General features: G+C 39.4%; 1 protein-coding gene across 1 annotated transcript in view; it reads right to left on the bottom strand.

Moving 5' to 3' along the window:
* The window catches only part of LOC143283395 (ubiquitin carboxyl-terminal hydrolase 45-like), a 37,381-nt gene extending 16,850 nt beyond the window's left edge, over window positions 1-20,531 (bottom strand). Inside the window, exons 1-12 of the mRNA XM_076589606.1 lie at window positions 20,442-20,531; window positions 18,059-18,166; window positions 16,374-16,459; window positions 14,135-14,257; window positions 13,086-13,189; window positions 12,429-12,553; window positions 8,415-8,545; window positions 6,064-6,111; window positions 4,807-4,959; window positions 3,735-3,868; window positions 2,565-2,652; window positions 1,130-1,208 (exon numbers count right to left, since the gene is read on the bottom strand). Coding sequence (XP_076445721.1) covers window positions 1,130-1,208; window positions 2,565-2,652; window positions 3,735-3,868; window positions 4,807-4,959; window positions 6,064-6,111; window positions 8,415-8,545; window positions 12,429-12,553; window positions 13,086-13,189; window positions 14,135-14,257; window positions 16,374-16,459; window positions 18,059-18,137 — 1,150 coding nt within the window. The 5' untranslated portion in view covers window positions 18,138-18,166; window positions 20,442-20,531. The remainder of the gene's footprint in view (window positions 1-1,129; window positions 1,209-2,564; window positions 2,653-3,734; window positions 3,869-4,806; window positions 4,960-6,063; window positions 6,112-8,414; window positions 8,546-12,428; window positions 12,554-13,085; window positions 13,190-14,134; window positions 14,258-16,373; window positions 16,460-18,058; window positions 18,167-20,441) is intronic.
* Window positions 20,532-21,868: the final 1,337 nt, after the last annotated feature.

Consider the following 21,868-nt stretch of genomic DNA (forward strand, 5'->3'; position numbering starts at 1 on the left):
CCAAAGTTTGTGATGCAGAAGCTAAATGGAAATCAGAACTGAGTCACAGTTACTCTTTTTTTTTTCTTTCTTTTTGTCTCTCCTGCGATTCAAACCTGCCGAAAGCTACCCCAATCATGCCTGACAAATGAAGTCATTCTCTTTCCTACACTACATATTTTCCAAGATACCAGACATCTGGTTAAAACAACAGAAATGATCACGGGCTCCTTTCTACACTACATGCTTTTGATGATACCTGACATCAGGTTCAAAAGACAGCCCCCTCTCCCACTCCCCCCAGCCACGTTCCTGCACCCAAACTATACTACCACCCTCTCCCCATGTTCAGTAGACAAACATGTACCTCTGTCTGACGTCCACCCACACTATACTGATTGGTTGGTTGACTGATTGATTGATTGATATGGACACTTATGCAGTGCCTATCCTCGGTCAAAGACCAAACTCTAAGCACTTTACAAAAACGGGGTCATTTGTACAACTGGCTGCCTACCTGGGTAGAGCTGACTGATGGCTGCCACTAGGTGCTCATCATTCGTTTCCTGTGTCATTCAATCAGATTTCAGGCACGCAAACATTCACACTCAGACAGACATGTAACATTAATGATTATACGCGTATGACCATTTTGTTTTATTTAACCCCACCATGTAGGCAGCCATACTCTGTTTTCAGGGGTGTGCATGCTGGATATGTTCTTGTTTCCATAACCCACCAACAGATGCCCTCTCCCCATGTCCCCTAGACACATGTATGTTCTTGTTTCCATAACCCACCAACAGATGCCCTCTCCCCATGTCCCCTAGACACATGTATGTTCTTGTTTCCATAACCCACCAACAGATGCCCACTCCCCATGTCCCCTAGACACATGTATGTTCTTGTTTCCATAACCCACCAACAGATGCCCTCTCCCCATGTCCCCTAGACACATGTATGTTCTTGTTTCCATAACCAACCAACAGATGCCCTCTCCCCATGTCCCCTAGACACATGTATGTTCTTGTTTCCATAACCCACCAACAGATGCCCTCTCCCTATGTCCCCTAGACACATGCACCTCTGTCCGACGTCCACCCACACTGCAATGACACTCACTCCCTGTGTACACAATACACACAGGTACCTTTCACTTTCATCTTGCCATCATCATCCACGTCCTTTGGGTTCACTTTGAAATGCTTGAGGATTCCTCCCTTCGCTCTCTGGAACACACACACACACACACACACACAAACTGAGACCTTGTGGATTACACAGACTCATAAACCACTACATATTTTTGTTCTTAATCGCAATTAGTAACAAGTTTCTTCTTCATTGAATCATGTTTCATGTTGTGCATGTATTCGACTTCTTTTTCTCATAACACATTTTCAATTTCTATTTCTTTCTTCTTTTTGTTTTTCTCAGCATTTGGTAGACCTTCAAGGCCTGACCACCATGTTGGTGGGTCTTTGTGTGGGCCAGGAATTTGCTACTCACTGCCACCTCCACCATTTTTTATCTATATTTCCTTCAGCAGATGTGGTGAAGTTTATAAGGATCAGTCCTCACACTTTGACACACCCTTGAAACTGAAATGATAAAGTTGCACTGTTTTGACTGACTGATACATTTCTTTCTCACAAAAAAAAAATTGAAAGAAGCATCTGCTCAAGCTATGCTTCACAGCATGTAATCTCAGCCGACATATGCCCAACCACCAGGAGTGTAAGATACCTGGACACTCACCTTCATCTCCTCATAGGATACCTGGACACTCACCTTTATCTTCTCATAGGATACCTAGCCACTCACCTATATATCCTCATAGGATACCTGGCTACTCACCTTTATCTCCTCATGGGATACCTGGACACTCGCCTTTATCTCCTCATAGGATACCTGGCCACTCACCTATATATCCTCATAGGATACCTGGCCACTCACCTTTATCTCCTCATAGGATACCTGGACACTTACCTTTATCTCCTCATAGGATACCTGGCCACTCTATAAGGATACCTGGCCACTCACCTTTATCTCCTCATAGGATACCTGGACACTTACCTTTATCTCCTCATAGGATACCTGGCCACTCTATAAGGATACCTGGCCACTCACCTTTATCTCCTCATAGGATACCTGGCCACTCACCTTTATCTCCTCATAGGATACCTGGCCACTCACCTTTATCTCCTCATAGGATACCTGGACACTTACCTTTATCTCCTCATAGGATACCTGGCCACTCACCTTTATCTCCTCATAGGATACCTGGACACTCACCTTTATCTCCTCATAGGATACCTGGCCACTCTATAAGGATACCTGGCCTCTCACCTATATGTCCTCATAGGATACCTGGCCACTCACCTTTATCTCCTCATAGGATACCTGGACACTTACCTTTATCTCCTCTCCTCACAGAATACCTGGCCACTCACTTTTATCTCCTCATTGGATACCTGGACACTCACCTATTTATCCTCATAGGATACCTGGCCACTCACCTTTATCTCCTCATATGATACCTGGCCACTCACCTTTATCTCCTCATAGGATACCTGGACACTCACCTTTATCTCCTCGGTACGCACCACATCCATAAGGTATCGAAGCAGCTCATGACTGTCCTGCTGCTGATAGCCTCTGAAGCGTTGGGCCCTGCAACACAAGAAATGTATACTCAAAACTATGAACTGATTGGCCCTGCAACACAAGAAATGTATACTCAAATTCTGAACTAGTATGCTTTGCAAAAGAAGAAATGCGTACTGAAAATTCTGAAGTAAGGGGCCCTTCAGCATAAGAAATGTATAATATAGATTCTGAACTGAAGAGCCCTGAAACACAATAGAAGAAATATGAACTGAAATTTCCACAGTAAGAGCCCTGCAAAAAGAAGAAAGGCATGTTCAAAATTCTTAACGGAAAGACCCTGCAACATAAGATATATACGTACAAAATTCTAAAGTACAGAGCCCTGCAAAACAAAAAAATCTAAATGAAAAAATTTCTGAATTAAAGGGCTCTGTGAAAGAAGAAATGCATTTCCAAAATTCTGAACTGAAAGGTCCTGCAACAGAAGAAATGAATGTTCAAAATTCTCAAGTACTGAGCCCTGCAAAACAAGAAATCTTCTGAATTAAGGGGTCCTGCACTAGGAGAAATGTATATTCAAAATTCTGAATTGAAGAGCCCTGCAATGGAACAAAATGTATACACAAAAATCTGAAGTGAGGGGCCCTGAAACAAGAATCGCAGAATCAAAATTCTGAAGCAAGAGGGAAACTGTACATTCAAATGTCTTCAGAGAGGGGCCAAACAAACAGAAAGTATGTGTATTTCAAATTCTGAATCAGGGCATCCCACCAAGTAAGAAATGTTTATTCAAAATTCTGAAGTGACGGGGGGGGCCTTCGATTTTTGTTCAAAATTCTCAAGTACGGGACTCTGCAACAGAAGAAACACATCACCACTGAAAATTCTGAAGAACAGGGCCCTGCAAAAGGAGAAACATAAATTTAAAATTCTGAAACAAGGGGCCCTGCAATAAACAGAATGTAAATCAAAATTTCCAAACTGAGTTGGCGTGCAACAGAAGAAACATATATTTATACATTTGTATACATAAAGTCACACATCCACATCACATCCACACACACACATCACACACATACACAGCACACATGTGCATGACACAGTACATTTATCAGGGTTTTTTCCCCACTTCTTCATGCTCTTACTTTTTACAGATGTTGCCAAAGAGACTGTTGGGGGAGAGGGTGTTCTTGCCATTGTTGGTGTTCATCTCTCGCACAAAGTTGGTGAGCGAGACGCTCAGAGGGCCCACCTCCCCCATCTCAATGTTTATTGGACACTGGAACAATGCAACAGCCCCGAATGAAAACAGCAGCAAAGAAACATTCAACCATGACAGAAAAAAAATCCATCATGTCACAAAGTCTAATTATCCAAAATGTAAGTCACAGTAAAGTCTCCATCTGATTCCATTCGTAAAATACCCAGAATCATAAAATACAGAGGAAAAAATATACCCAACTTAGCTTTCTTTTTTTGATTCAATGTATTTCACTTTTAATGATTTGAGCTGAACAATAAAATCAGTATTCCTCATTTTCTTTTCCCTTGCATGCACACACGCACGCACACACACACATACACAAACACACACACCAAGTACACAATGCATGCGAACACACACTCTACATGCACATTCATACATGTTCAAATAGACAAACAGAATAACACACACCCTCAAACTGCACACGCTCTCTCTCTCTATGCCTGCACCACTCCCAGCACTAACCCACCACCACCCCTCCCCTCCAATGTAACACCTACAAACATTTCCATCCTTTAATCTCTTTTCTGCTATTGACAGGTGTACTCATCAGTGAAAAGCTTTCATCTCACTGAGACAAGAGAAACCTGATCAGTGCACTGGATTTATGTGAAGGTCAGGCATCTACTGCTGTCTTTTTATCTTAAATAAATTAATAATCTATTTTCTATTTTCTTATTTTTTAAAGCAAACGTGGAGAAGCATATATGGATCTGTCTGCAAGCTTGGATACTTTGAAACTGAAACTGAGACAAGACAGGAGCTTACAGGTCAGGATCTTGGGTCACCATTCTGTGTCTGAATTTCTTTCTCTTGGGACAGCCTTCCTTTTGCTCAGCAAAGCGATGAATTAACCATGGACAAGTACACAGAAATGAATGACTGCCTTTCAAACTCAAGCCACACTGATCACATTTCCCCCAGGATCAGCAGTCAAGGGGTTACACAAGTACCAAGGGTTCAAATCTGCTGTCATCCTCATCGTCAGACTCTCTGTTGCTGTCAGAGTCTCTGTGTCTGTCTGTCCACCCCCCGACCGTCAGGGTGAAATCCTTGCTGCACCGCTCCACCAGCAGTGCCTCCAAGCCCGGCGTCTGGCACATGTTCTGTGGGGGGACACAGCCTCACGTGTTCAGTTAGCATCAAAAATAATAACAATTAGTAATAATAATAATCATCATCATCATCATAATGATGATAATCAACAAGAACGTCTGTGTTGTTGGCACACATTTTGTGGGTGACACAGCGACAAGTGTTCAGTATCAATTCATAGGTATCTTCTTCTTCTTCTTCGTTGGAGGGGTGCAACTCCCACATTCACTTGTATGCACTCAAGTGGGCTTTATGTATATGACCGTTTTTACCCTGCCATGTAGGCAGCCATACTCTATTTCTGCATATGTATCAATAACAATAATCAGTAATAATAATCATCATCATCACAATCGAAATGATGATAATTAACAAGTATATCTGCTCTGTCATCTATATGCCTGTGCCAATGTGCCTGGTCTGTATATGGGCATAACACATCATCAACCATCAACTGTGATCTTTCAAGTCTGACCTTAAAACCTACCTCTTTCCAAAACAGACCCCCACCCCCATCCCCACTTCTCCAATCATCCCCCCCCTCCCCCCCGGCTTCCCCGCCCCTCCACGTCCCCCATCACACCCCTCTTTCTGGTCTACAGTTTTTTCTAGCTTTCTATTTACATCTGTTTGTCAGTTTTATTTCTCATCTTTCAGTATCAAGACAGCAAGATTTATGCATAAGTGTGAATAACTGCTGTGAAAATGCTTTGATTTGTCTCCGCAAAAGAATCAGTACAATATTATCATCGTTATTATCATTATAATTATCATCATTATTACTATTATCATTATAATCATTATTACTATTATCGTAAGTATCTCTGCTTTGTGTCTGTCATCTGAATGCATGTGTCAATGTACTTAATCTGTCTCTATGCATATATACATAATGCAAATCTCAATAGTTGAGAAAGAATGCGTGAATGCATTTCAGCATGCGTGCCTGTGCGTGAGCGTGTATGTGAAACATGCCTGTATGAGTGAGAGAAGAAAAACATGGAAGAAAATCAAGAGAAAAACAGGTGGATCAGGACACACACACACACACACACACAGAAAGAGACAGACAGACAGACAGAAAGAGGATGGGCAGAGAATGGGTGAACAAATACCTGCATAACAGCATTGAAGAAGCAAGTGTTCCCCAGGTTATTCAGCCCCTGAAAAGAACACAAAATCTGATCATTAACAGAAATAAGGGCTACCAGAGCTGAAAACATAAAATACAGACCACAATATCCTACATCTTTACTATCCACACTAATAACCTGTCAATATCCTCGATAGCACCAACAGCAGGGTTTGTTTTTTTGTTTTTGCTGTTGTTATTTTTTCTGATCTTCGTGTGATCTGGTTTTGGGTGCATGTTTCGTTGTGGAGAGGCTGTTTGCCATATGTGTGTGGCGGGGTGCTGGTGATTGTCCGTGCATTTGTGTGTGTGTGCGTGCCTGAGTGCGTGTTGCAGGGATGTGTTTTCTGGAGGGCGAAATGGGTGGGTGGGTGGTTTCCAGTGTTCAGCTGCATGACTGTTTTCTGGCACGTGCTTCCATGTGTGGTGGTGGGGGAGGTGCAGATGGGGAGGAGTACTGGTGGGGAGGCAGGGAGTGAGGAACAAAATGTAAAGTGCTTTGAGCAGTATTTCTGGAGAAACGCCCTATATAAATGTACATTATTATTATTATAGCATAATATGTAATGAAATAACATTTGAAAAAAACAACCAAAAAAGACCCCAAAGATTCTGAAATTCAGGATCATATAACTAAAGATCGAAACACTGCTCAAGTAATGAAGAAAGATCAACTCATTCTATTCCAGGTACACATTAACTTGTACCATGATTACTTCCCCTGTGGACGAGGTACAAGTGTTCTTGTACTAACACACTATTGTAGTTTACAGGGATCACCTACGATTATTCTTGTACCAACACACTATTCTAATTTAGAATATTTTTGCTTGGTAGAATTGGCATTCTCAGCTGAACCATTTATGGATTCTGTATACGGTAGAACAAAACTTTGACCAGTCAAATAAACAATTCTCCATCAATTTTCTGTGAGTTTTTATCTCTCATCATCACTGACCAAGACAGGAAGAGACTGGCTACAGAAGAGGTGGCCAAGCTGTTTACCAGTTATAACAGCAATGATAAAGAAAACTGGCAGTTTCACTGATTAGTGACCTTTATTTTCATGCCATTCCTGAAAGTTTGGTGACACTGTGTTCTTAACTCACTCGGGACGGCAAGTTTTCTCCCTTGCTTTTCCCCACAGACAGCCCATTTGTAAGGGTTTGGGAAAAAAAATTACAAAAAATACAAAATACAGAATAAGAAAATGAAACTTTCAGAACTGGTTTATTATGTACTGGGCTATTACATATAAAAAAAAAAACAAATTTCTCATCTTATTTTTACAGTTTTGCCATTATGCAGAAAATAATGCCAATTTTTCACCCCGAATCACCGTACCCATGCTCACTTTCTGCGCTTAATTCACTTTCTTCTTCGTCATCATCCACCTCTTCGATATCCGACCCTTCAGTTTGTAGCATGCAGCATTTCAAGTACTTCGTCAACACTAAAACGTTGCCGTCGCTGCCTTGTTCGCTTGCAACATTTTGAGAACCGCCCTGTTTCAGGCGCCTCTTTGCTAACAGGCTGGCACGCGAGCACGTGAGCGGTCAGTGACTTTGTCAGCGTGTGTGTGAGACAGGCCACACATGACAGGCTGGCCAATCATACCATTCGGATATGGAGTGTCCCAGAATAGCGCACTCTGCTTGGCTAATCACAAAATCACATGTACAGCGCCTGATGGATTTTTATTTTTGGAAAATGCTATTCCATTCCGTCGTCCAAATCCAAATACATTTTATGTAGGAATGCTCATGCATTCCACCGTCCAGAGAGAGTTAAACAAGTTACAGCTGTTTTAGTGAAGCACCCTATGTTGTTATTTTGTTACTGCAGTGGTCCCATATAGTGCTGGAACAGGGGAGCTCTAGCTGACATATAGCTGTGTGGTAGAACGAATTACATATCTTTATATTTTCACCCTTACCTGCACACATTCACAATCACACCCTCACATATGCATGCACAGAAGCATACACACAAAGGCATACACACACACACATATAAGTGTACATGGATACACAAATTCACATTGTGTTGATAGTGAACAACATGTGCACTGATCATAAAATAATCAATCCTTTACATGTACCTGTAAATCCCTATTTTATCCACAAATATTTATCAATTTTAATTCAATGAAAGAAAAACATTTCAATGGAATTACACCCACAAAGTACACATCAAATGAGAGGCAGTGAGAACATTAATCAAAGAAACACATGCACACACACACACACACACACACACACACACACACACACACACATGAACAGAAACACAGACACACACACACACAATCACAAAACGCAGTCAATCACAGACCTTGACCCTCTGACAGACGATGTCAGCAGATTTACCGCCGGCCTGTGGGGTGACCACCACAGACTGACTGGACGTGGATGTGGAGTTGTTGACAGCGCCCCCTGGCTGACTGCCCAGCTGGCAGTTCTGACCTGTCACAGTTCAACACTTCATTGGTCACAACCTTGTTCGTTCCCACTGCCCAATCATCTGCACACTTTCTTTCAGTGACATTTCTCCCACACCATTCCAATCCTTCATATACGCCCACACCCATGTATGTCTGCTGTAGTCTCTGCATCAGCAGTTCACTGGGAACTATCGATGTTAGGTCACCACAGGGATAAACACCAGAGGAGACCCTGCATTGCTGCAAAGTCACTTGGCTGGTTTTCAGTAGTGCCTGTTCAGATTTAATGTACTTACAACACTGCTTACTAAGCCAGCAACTGACAACAATAATTGCCTTTGTCACGCAGCCTAACTGAGTTAGCATGCCCCCGAGAGTGGAGACTACAACCATATCCCTCCCATGACAATCCCCAACAAACATGCAGACATCAAACACCTTGACTAGAGTTTCTGTTTCAGTTTCAACGTGGTGTCAAAGCCTGCAGACTGATCCATGTAAGCTGAGACACATCTGCTTGTAAAAAATAAATAAATAAAAATTTTAATAATTAAAAAAAGGCAGATGCCTGACCTATGCATGCACCCAGCGCACTATTCAGGCCTTGAGGGCCTTGTATAAAACATTAACATGAAACAAAATACATAAAATAAACAAAGAAGCAAATGCATTAAAATGTAATTTAAAAAAAATGAAAGATACATTGACAGCAAATGTTTGGTTTAAATAATATTCAACTGTTCAACAGTTCACATACACAAAAAATACAAGCAAACACAAAAGAGCAAGAACAAGCTTAAAGATAATGTGCTCACAACATTGCACTTGAACAAAGAAGTAAATGCATTAAAACATAATAAAAATGAAAGATACATTGAAAGCACATGTTTGGTATAAATAATATTCAATTTTTCAACAGTTCACATCCATAACAAATACATGCAAACACAAAACAGCAGCACCAAACTTTAAGATTATAATGTGCTCGCAACACATTGCACTTTCAAATTCAACATGATCGCTCATAAAAGGAAGTTTTCTTCCTAAAATTACGTTTAAGTAACATACTTACCGTGACCCACTAGTGCAGACTCCGGCAGGGGTCTGACATTCCTGTCCTGTGCAAACTACTATCCGCCTATGCGGAGAAAAAGAGAGCAACTACGGTCGATAACCTCCCGAAAGTAGGTAACCTCCCCTTTGTCCCACTAGCTAAAGATTATAATGTGCTCGCAACACATTGCACTTTCAAATTCAACATGATCGCTCATAAAAGGAAGTTTTCTTCCTAAAATTACGTTTAAGTAACATACTTACCGTGACCCACTAGTGCAGACTCTGGCAGGGGTCTAATTCCTGTCCTGTGCAAACTAATATCCGCCTGTGCGGAGAAAACGAAAGTAGCTACAGCCGATAACCTCTCGTAGTAGGTTACCTCCCCTTTGCATCCCTGACTAGCGCCCTCTTTTGATGTACACAAATGAATAAATAAATGAATAAGATAATGCTACTATCAATATCAACATGAAATTAAATTCACTCTCACCACACATATAAAGAAAATAGATTTTAAGAAAGTAAAAATAAAATTGTGAGAGAAAAGATGAAAAAAGCAAATGATAAATAAAATAAGAATAACAAGAGAGGCAAGGCCTTCAAGACTCACTTGTGATACACTTTAAAAAAAAATCTAATCATTAAAATGTGTTCTGTATTTGTTATTATAAAGCTTCAGGTTAAAAGAAAAAAAACGGATGATTCAAACCCCGCATGTTCGGGTGAGAAGAAACTGTCTTACCCATTACACTATCGTGGCTCCTTAACTGATGTCCAAAAATATAACATTTAAACATGCTTTTATAAAGGGCGATAAATCGATTGCGGTATTCGCAGTGAGAACACTGTTTAAATCATATTATTCTGGTGTATCTTGGGCATTCAAAAAATCTTTTTTTTTTAAAGTCTGTGGTAAAGGAGACGTGGCTATCACCGCAATCACACCGTAACATTTAGCTGTTTTCTCTGGATCTAGATAGATGTACAAGTTCAGTTACACCCGGTTGACACGGTCGATTCAATTTCTCTTTTATGTTCATTCTAGTTTTATAGTTTTAAAGTTGATTTGAAAATTGAGTATTTTGTTAAACTAATAACATGTAGAGCCAAGTACAAGTACTTCTAAACGTCGTATGAAGTGAAAAGGACTTCATTTTGAGAAAAGTCAAGACTGGAAATTTTTGTTTCATCAATTCAAGGGTATTAACTCTCATGGTTTATTATTTTTTTACTGTGAATTCCGACTGATTCTGTGGATATTTTTATGGCAGTTTGGGGCATAATCCAGTAAGTGATGAGGCGTTCACAAATCTTTCTCTGAATAAATATTTAACGGTCTCCTTCTCCAACTTTCCATCACATGTTATCGTGTATTGTCCATTGAATATAGGATCAAACGGGCAGGTCAACAACTTGAAACAAAATGGCGTTGTTCGCGTTCACGAAGAATATGAACACGTGCTTTGAATATGTATAAATATGTGTACGCAACTGATTTTGCCCATGACCTTCTGGGCCAATAGATCTATAAAGTCCACTCGTCGTATTGATTTTAGTATTTTCCGAAAAAGACCACTTGGGGGAATGAACATAGTGAGAGCCCTGTACACTGAGAGTAAAACACACAAGCTTTTTATGTATTGAGTATAATTTCAAAATGTAATGTTTAAGATGAGAAAGATCAGTTTAAAGCAATCAAGTCCCCTAGCATTAATTACAGATTAATTTCCCTTCTTTACTATCTGTAGCAAAGACATGCAAAATAAATATAACTTCCATGCTTAGCAAAAGAAGTTCCTATTTGAACAAAAAATTATAACAATGACTGCTCTTGTTGTTGTGTCGAATATCAGATCAAAGTGCCAAGTTTAGAGAATAAAAAAAAAAAATATATATATATATATAAAACAGTAAATTCAGTCTGCATATAATCTGGCTTCTTTTTCTATTTTTTTGTGCCCATCCCAGAGGTGCAATATTATTTTAAACAAGATGACTGGAAAGAACTGAATTTTTCCAATTTTTATGCCAAATTTGGTGTCAACTGACAAAGTATTTGCAGAGAAAATGGCAATGTTAAAGTTTACCACGGACACACAGACACACACACACACACACAGACAACCGAACACCAGGTTAAAACATAGACTCACTTTGTTTACACAAGTGAGTCAAAAATGGGCCTTGTGCAGTGGAACATAGATTTTTTTCTCTTATCTTATCTAAATCATCTGTCGTCAATGTATCATTCAGTTTTATACAAAAACAAAAAATGTTTTATGGACCAACTGCAGTGGCAAAACAATCAGCATCACAGACTGATGACAAGGTTCCAGCCCCATCAGGTGTTGTTTTTTCTGCCTTTGGCCAGCTCCTATTCAGAGGAGAGTGTGCTAAGGACTCTAATGGGAAGACAGGAACCACACAGTCAAGGGTCATCTACTTCACGGATATGTCTTTGGGAGAGTTGCTCAAATATCCTGACCAACACTACAGGCATGTGTATCTCACAGCCTGTCTGATATATTACCTCTTCGTTCATGGGCTGCAACTCCCACGTTCACTCGTATGTACATGAGTGGGCTTTTATGTGTATGACTCTTTTTACCCTGCCATGTAGGCAGCCAAACTCCATTGTCGGGGGGATATATTACAAGCCAGGATATGTCACAGGAGCACAGCCTTGCCAAGCATTACTAAGCCAAAATGGACCCCTCACAGCAGCATCGTCATCACACCTATCGTGATTCGTCATCATCAAAATACTGAAAACAAATAAAATATCCCAAATTCTGGGACACACACACGCACACACACACAAAAGAAAAAAACGAGAAAAAAATTCTCACTTGAGTTTTCGTTTGCAGACTGAGAGGACACCGACGGAGAAACATGTGACTGCTTGCGCAGGAATTCCATGCAGTCCTGGATCCTCTTGTTTTGCAGTGGAACCTCATCATCACAGACATAGCACCTGTGTCACAGCATTCATGTACTGATCATGCAATGTTGGAAATTTTCACTTTCTGCAGGATCCTCTAACAAATCAGAATTTTTACTCCCCACTTTACATACCCGTCTTATGACTGTTCAAATCAGAATGTCCCTTCAGAGTGGGAGAACACATATACTCAAACAGTACACACACACACACAAACACACAGACACACACACACACAAACACACACACAGCAACCAGTACACAGAGTACTCTCAGGTGGCATGGTTGATGACCAAACACACACCCACACACACACACACACACACACACAAATATTCGCACACACACAAACACACACATACACTATTCACACACACACAAACATGCACATACACACACACTGTACTCAGTATACACAGGGCCTATACCATCTCACCAAGTGGCCCAAGTGGTAAAGTTGATAACCACTCACACTAAAATACACACACACACACACACACACACACACACACACACACACACACACACTGTACTCAGTACACACAGGGTCTCTACACGGCCTCACCAAGTGGCCCACGTGGTCAGGTTGATGACCAGACAGTGGATGCCCGAGTGCCCCGCCCCATAGTGCTTCAAAGCATGCTTCTCCTGGGAATTTCTGTCACAGCCCTGCAAGCACACACAACACAGTGAAATATCTGTTGCTGCCTATTGCCCTGCTGACCACACAGAGCCAATTCAGGGCTGGTCCAGCAGAACAACAACAACAAAGACACCTGTAGTATAGTGTAAAAGAGAATAAGGCATAAGTACAGTCACATTCATGCACATAAACCCAGGACATGCCTTTAATGTCGACAATTCTGTCATTTTTTCATCAGAGGATGAAAGTAATACAGAACATGAACATGATGACATAAATACAAAATTATATATCAACAAGCATACAAAACCAAAACTTGCCAACAGGCACCCATGTCCTGGGCACAAAAAAGAGAACACCATAATAAGAGTGGCAATTACCAGTCCCAAGAAAAAATTAAAGGCTTCCTAGAAAGAAACAGACATAGCTGTATGCCCAGCAAGGCAGAAAATAGGAAAGGAAGAGACAACAGAAAAAAATGGAAAAGGCCAGAAAGAAAGAAAGTGAAAGGGGAAATTTCTAGCACAGAATTTCCAGAAGGTGGGAGGACCATTTACACTGAAAGAGGCCCCATCATTTTTCCACAGGGGATTAAGGTGGTGCTGAAAGCTTTTGTGTAGCTGACACAATGGGCACCACAGCCAAGCGGTCAGAGTACTGAATGGTCAATCTGAGGATGCTGGGATCAAATCCAGGCTGCGTCTGATTGGTTGAGAGTGATGATTTTTCCGATATCTCAGTCAGCATATGTGCAGAACTACTAATATCTGTTTGTTTGTTTACACATGCGGAACAACAATTATGCATGTTAAAGATAAAAAATAATATTTATGTATTATTGATGAATTGTGTTATTTTACTGACACTGTCGATAAAATAATAATCAAGAGACCTTTATCAACAATCAGATGAGTAAATAAACCAACACAAATAAGACAAGAAAAGTTTGGTTTCATCAGGTACTGACTGACCTGGTGACCGCACTGAAGGCAAACCCAGATGGTGGTCTCTGGTTTCTGGTCCTCCTCCCGTTCCTCCTCTGCCCTCCTGTCCTCCGCCTTCCCCCTGCTCTTGTTCGCTCCCAGTCTACAGCTCTGTGTGGACACAAACAATGTCAAGACCGGTTCTTCACTCATGCTTTCTCTCAGCCCAATGCTTTCTGATCGCTTTTCTGTTTTCATTTTGTGAGGAATCATAGGACTGTAAGAAAACGTTAGTGTTCCTCTGTCATGCTTTCTCACAATATGTGAGAAAGTGTGAGAACTCCCCATTGTTTTTATTTTAAATTATTTTCTTTGTCATCGGGGGTGGTTTCTTGTCTTTTCATAACACAGATCTGAAAGAAAAATGAGAAAGAAAATGAAGAGACCTGGGGGAGGGGCGGGGATGCTGTCAGCTGAGTAATTAAAAGCATTGAACTTTCAATCTGAGGCTCCCAGGTTCCAATCCTAGCCACACCCTATAGTAAGTGAAGGGTGGAGATTTTTTTCTGATCTCCCACTCAGGTCAATAGATGGTACACACCTGCTAGTGCTAGATGATCAAATGCATGTGTCAATGGTTCCATAATCTATGTCAGCATTCGGTGAATTATGAAAACATGAACATAACCAGCATGTACAGTCCTGAAATCTGAATATATTTTTTTTCCATACAACAAATCAAACTGCAGAGATGGTTCACTAATACATGAAGCACTGTATCAGACAAGCCATTACTGACATTGTTTAACTATTATACCAGACCAGTTTTATACACAATGTAGTATGAAATACTGACTAACATAACAAACACATCAAAATCAACACAATGCCAGCCACAACAAACACACGAAATCAACACACTGACATCCACAACAAACACACCAAAATCAACACACTGACATCCACAACAAACACACCAAAATCAACACAATGACATCCACAACAAACACACCAAAATCAACACAATGATATCCACAACAAACACACCAAAATCAACACAATGACATCCACAACAAACACACCAAAATCAACACAATGACATCCACAACAAACACACCAAAATCAACACACTGACATCCACAACAAACACACCAAAATCAACACACTGACATCCACAACAAACACACCAAAATCAACACAATGACAGTCACAACAGACACACCAAAATCAAACCACTGACAGTTTCAGTTTATATAGGCATCACTGCATTCCCACAAATCCATATAGCTTCATCACATCTGCTGGCAGATGCCTGACCAGCAGCATAACTCAACGTGCTTAGTCAGACCTTGAGTGCATGCATACATATTTGTGTGCCTATCAGTATAGATTTCTTCTACAGAATTATGCCAGAGGACAACACTTGTGTTGCCATGGGTTCTTTTCAATGGGCTAAGTATGTGCTGCACACAGGACCTCAGTTTATTGTCTCATCCAAATGATTAGACACTCAGTTTGATTTTCCAATCCAACTTGTGAGACAGGACAAGATGGAGATTCCACCCCAGACCCTGACAGACACTTTATCGGCAGATAAGTGTCCTAACCATTCAGCCACCTTCCTCCATTGTCACAACAAACACAACCAAATCAAAACACAACAAATACACCAAAATCAAAACACTGACAGTCAGAACAAACACACCAAATTCAATACATCACAATACAAAAGGTATCAAAGACTGCCTGAGTAAGTAAAGCTCTGCAAACAAACTAAACATGTTAAAAACAAGTGTTGAGAATGTAACATAATGAATGGAATAAGACTTTTTTTTCTTCTTGCTTACAGATCATCCAGTCACCCTGGGTCATACAAATAAGATTTCCATATCACTTGATATTCTAATAGTACTGTTCTGTCAATACTTAACCTATGTCTTTTTCTTTCTTTCTTTTTTCCCCCAAGCATCCATGGTTATATTTTCATTTGAACACCATCACCACAATAATAATGGTTTCATTGTACATACCACAAACCACATCACTATAGCAGAATAACATACCATCACCACAATAATGGTTTCATTCTACATGCCTCAGACTGTATCATGATTGCAAAATGACAAGTCAAGAGACATTTGGTAACTGCAATACTATACGGCAACATTTTGCAAAGGTAGTCTTTTCTGTTCTGTTTATGATTAATTCAGCAACAATTTCTTTCCACAATTCCCATCATCAAATGGAAAATTCACAATACTTTCACACAGATATAGATAATACTTACTGTGCATTCACCAACTGTGGAAGCTGGCTTCAGCAGAGCCTTTCTCATAGCAGCAAAGTTGACTGCTTTGGCAATATGTTGGCAAGCTAAACAGATGAAGAACAGTGTGTGTTTGGCTTCAGCTTACATCTGCTTACGTCCTAACTTTTAAAAGATATATTAGTTTTTTCTCCTTTTCTTTCTCTTTCTTTTTAGTTAGTTGTGGATTAGCTGGCAACCAAGTATAACTGACTGGTCAACTGGATCAACAGTTAATTAACGAGTTAGTTTTGTTTAGCTTTGTAATTGGCTTTTAATTTTACATGCAACTTCACAACACTGAGATCAAGCACATACATAAAAGCAAACCATTTACTCATTAATAATCAATGGTCACATGTATCGTGCCATTGTCCAATCAATGTCTGGCAGAGTGGGTCTGCCATTCTGTGTCTGTGTGTTGGAAATGCAATCAAGAATGAAATCCACTGTGTATTACAGAGAAAGGTGGCAGAATGTTTAAGATGCTTATCTGCCAAAACAGTGTCCATGGGGGTCTGGGTCTGAATCCCAGTCCCACCCTTTTTCCCAACTTTTCCATTTAGTCATTTGGATGCAATGATTAACCAAGTTCCCATGTACAGCATGCACTTGGCACACTGAATAAGAACCTATGGCAACACAAGTATTATCCAGTGTGATAGGTATACAAATATGTAAGCAAGCATTAAAGGCCTGACTAAGCACACTGGGTAATGCTGCTAGTCTGGCATCTGCCTAGCAGATGTTATGTAACATATACATATGGATTTGTATAAATACAACGACGCCTCATTGAGAAACTGAGACTGAAACTATGCATTATGTTGCCCTATCTGCATGATAAAAGATTAAAATTTAAACCAAACATGAATCATAATAGGCAATACATGCTCTTGATACAAATGCTCTTAACATAAAAAAAAAAAAACCCTGAAAATATAGCAACTCAATTTTCTGTATGTATGTATATATACAAAGCTTTGAAGCGATGGTAGAATGCAGTTGCAAAGTATGACATCAGAGAAAAGGGCAATGACGTTTTTCTTCTTTCCTTTTTGATTTCCTCAAATTATTCATTTGTTTGCACAATACATCTATGTTTGTATATTTTGTATGTGAACAATATTGATAGAAGTAAGGTACAGATCTTGTTTACTTTTGTTTCCATCCCTTCATTTGGGGCAATGGCCTAACATTACCAAAATCTGTTGTTTGTTTGAGACATGGTTGTGTGATCAATGCCAACCAAGAATAGGCTGACTGTATACATTTGATCTATACATACATGTACATTTTTCATAAGCATGAAAATAAAAATTCAAAATTACCACCACTGTGCTATAGCAAAAAAAAACAACCCAAAAAGCAAAAGCAAAAACAAAACAAAACAAAACAAAAAACCCCACAAAGATTACAAATACAATACAAATACAAAATTAAATACAATAAGAAACTAGAAAGAAAAAGTCATGATACAAATCAAATTTTCTACTATTTTACATATATCCATGAAAAAATTATGAAAACTGTAAAGTCTGTAAGTATAACGCAAGAGTCTGCAAACATACATACATGAGAACCTGGAAGAGTTCTGAGCAATGTGTCATTATCAGTGTCAATAACTGAAAACCTCACCGATTACTGACTGATGTATTGATACTTACTGGGAATGCCATCATCACTGGACTCTTCACCTTCATTCTCCTTGTTCCTTTTGGCCTTGTGCTTCTTGCTTTTGCCCATTTTTCTTTCAGTGACTGCTGACACAGCTTCTGTGGGATTAGTGAAAAGGTAAAATAAACACAGTGAGTGGGGACAGCACGATCATGACACACCACACAGTCATGCAGACACATGTAGCACCTTTTCCTCTAGAAAAAACTATTAACTGGCTAATTAAAACCAAATCATTGTTAGCCTTACTGAACATATGTTCTTTACCCTGGTAGAAAGTCTTCCATGGTGGATGGACAGAAGAGTCTGTGTGTGTGTGTGTGTGTGTGTGTGTGTGTGTCTGTGTCTGTGTATGTGTGTGTGTGTGTGTCTGTGTGTGTGTGTGTGTGTCTGAGTGAGTGAGAGAGAGAGGACAAGAGAGTATGTTCATGTGTGTGTGTATGTGTGTGTGTATGTGTGTGTGTGTAAGAGGGGGTGGGGGGTGGGTCTCCATCAAGACGTCTGTGGCCATGAAAAAGGTTTAACAGTTGCACAGCATTACAATTCAGATACTCTTCACCATTCTCTTAATCTGTGGAAGGATTTCATGCCACAAGTATCTGTAATATGTTACCATCTCTCTGAAACACCACATACCTAAACAAAAGCATGCGCTCTCTCTCAACTTCTTGGTACTTCTTAGTTTCTACTTAAATGAGTTCAAATGTTCAGATTAAATTTTGTTTCTTTGTTTAGTGTTTTCTTGGAGAATAAATGTCTGAAATGCCTAAAAGGATACAAAACATGCACAATTTTGGAAAAGCTGCCCATGTCAAGCAAGCAAAAACCACACTAAAATCAACACATAACAATTTCAAAATAAGTTTGGAACTATTGATCTATTCTGGCTTCAAGAAATCAGAATGCATTACTTCAGATCATTGTTGGGTTAGATTTAAAGTTGTATGTATAACAGGCCTTTTTTTTTTCTTTTCTTTTTTCATAGCCACTAAAAGTATCAAGTTGGTAATTTTGTTAAAGCCTTCCTTTGTTCACTTGACAAAGGCACTTCTCCTGTGTAGTTTATGAAGTTTGTGTTCAAAGCACCTCTGTTCTGATCGAACAATAATATCATCAATCTGCAATCTCAGGATACAAAGGAAAAAATTCAAAAGCTGCCCTTGTAACACAAATAAAGCCAGTGGTTAACCCTTTCAGTGCCAAGCCAATTTCATGCTCAGTGACAACTACTTGCCAAGTAATGTTTGATCACAGTTGCTGAGTTGGTAATAAAAAAAAAGAAAAAATAAAGAAAAGATAATTTAAAAAATCTACTTGTCCAGCATGCAAACTACAAAAAGAAAGCAAAAAGCGCATACTTCTTTGAAAGGATAATAAACAAACAATCCAATTACAACAATTTCATCTGAATTTAATGACTTTGCAATAGGAAAATTCCTACAATGACACGGACACTGGACAAAAATTTCCGTCCTGGGGCACTTTTTTGCACACTGGAAGAGGGAGGAAAATTCCATCATGGTGCATTCAAGCGGTTAATAATATCTAAACTGTAGTGCTAGTGCTGTACAACTGTCATATATTGATATCTGACAGTGACAGATATATGTCAACAAACTATCAATAATTTTAATGAAATTTCATTGTTTTACATGTAATAGTAATATGGAATCAATTTAATTTTTATTCATTATTGTAACCATGTTTTCTTGGATTAAGAATCAGATCAAGAATCCATTCATGAGGAAAATACTTTTTTTTTTTCATGATGTTATCAAAACAATTCATTAACTGCTGATAATCTGAGTGACTTTTTTGCCTATTTTTATTATCATTATTTAAACCTACCTTGGGCATTTTTGTAAATACTTCTACATCCCGACACCTTAGAATATGTTAAATGTTTTCGATGCGTATTTTCATGCTTTTTACATGCGCATAAGTTTGAAAATTCCATACATTTTTTTTTCTGGAAAAAATGGACAATGACTGGATCATCAGAATCAGTTTTGTCTTTTGAGAATCTCATCTCGGAAAGGGAATCCAACATTGAGTAGATCTTGTGCGTCTGTAGGCAAGAGCATCAAAACGACATGAAACTTCTTTCTTTTCCCGTTGTATGACCCCGATTTACTACTCGCTCTGCTCTCACTTTTTCATGACTGTTCATTACCATTGTGTGTGTGTGTGCGCGCGCGCGCGCGTGTGTGTATGTGTGTGTGAGTGTGTGTGCGTGATTCATTATTTAATCTGCAATGCTATCTCATGGCAGCAAACGTTTTGGCGTAAAGTCATCCAAATTGTCGGCGGACGTCTTATACAATCCAAACAAAAACGCAAACTAAATTTCTAAACTATAAACATGTCCCTCACATGCAGTTAAACACAGGAAAACGTGTTTCTCCCCCGTCTAATCGCTCACAGTTCCATTTACACCTTCGTCACATGGCCATCTTTTTTGGGCAACGATTTGCGGTAGTGCAATGTCGTAAATATCTGGACAGGTCAATGCACCCAGCTCTTCTTTCTAACCTTTTCATTATTCATAGTAAGAATTCTTTGCAAAGCAATATTATGAATATTATAGTTTTAGTATGAAATACTGCACGTGTGATGTTGTTGAGAAGATGCTCACACGTACTTCCACGACTTGTTCATGTCGATGTCATTCCAGATGTCTGCTATTGCTATTTATAGTTTGGGGAATTTGACCATGAGGGGATTGCGCTGGACGACCGCAACTCTTTTGACTTGCATCATTAATGTTGTCCGGCGATCACTTTTTTCTTCTTTTAATTCAAACGTTGCATCCATAAAGTAACTTGTTGCTATCAGTTATTTTGCACGCTCTGACGTGGCAGACATACACGCCCATGCAACCACTCCCGCGACTCTACTCACCCCACGCCCCCCTTCCTTTCCCAGAAACACGCACGATGATGATGGTGATGATGATGTGTGTGTGTGCGCGCGCGCGGGTGGGTAATCGAGTCTGGATTTGTGCATGCACGCATGTCTAAGTTGTTAGCTTTCGGTGGAAAAAACAAAACATGCAGCATATGTTCTTTCACCGAAACAGTTATATATGTATGTATGTATGTATGTATGTATATATATATATATATATATATGTGTGTGTGTGTGTGTGTGTGTGTGTGTGTGCATACATTTTCATCTTATTTCAGCTCAGCTGCAGTGGTAACAAATTACAAGTCAAAACTAAATAGATATTACATTATTCCATGTGAATTGCGTATTTGCTCTAATTAGGATATGGGTGCAATTGGAGATGATATTTGTTTTATAAGGGAATGATCTGAATTAGACAAACTAAATCTGTTCATTCAAAACAAGTATTTAATCCATGTTGTAATTTCTGGTGTGTGTGTGTGTGCTGGGTAATTGTCTACTTTTGTTTTGCCACACCTGATGCAATTCCCCTTCATGAGAAAATAATGTATTCTTATCGTGAAGCAGAGGTGGCCATATTTGAAAGTTGCTAAATTCATTAAAAAAAATTTTTTAATGGTTATGGTTACAAAAATGTTATGTATTCCATGACCACTAATTTCATTAATGTTAATTGCTGAGTTTCATTTAAAATGTGAAAATACTATAATGTTGTTATGCTATTTATTTCTTCTTTACTCTCAAAAAGATAAAAGGAATCTTCTCTCTTTTTTTCATGTTGTAAATGTGGGAGTGTGTAAGAATGTATTGTTTGTGTGTTGTGATGCATGCATGCGCTTGAGTGTGTATGTGGGCAAGCAACCATGCACTGTGATAAAGTACAACTGAAA

The sequence above is a fragment of the Babylonia areolata genome, chromosome 6 (genome assembly GCF_041734735.1).
Source record: "Babylonia areolata isolate BAREFJ2019XMU chromosome 6, ASM4173473v1, whole genome shotgun sequence".
In the NCBI taxonomy this organism is placed as follows: domain Eukaryota; kingdom Metazoa; phylum Mollusca; class Gastropoda; order Neogastropoda; family Buccinidae; genus Babylonia; species Babylonia areolata.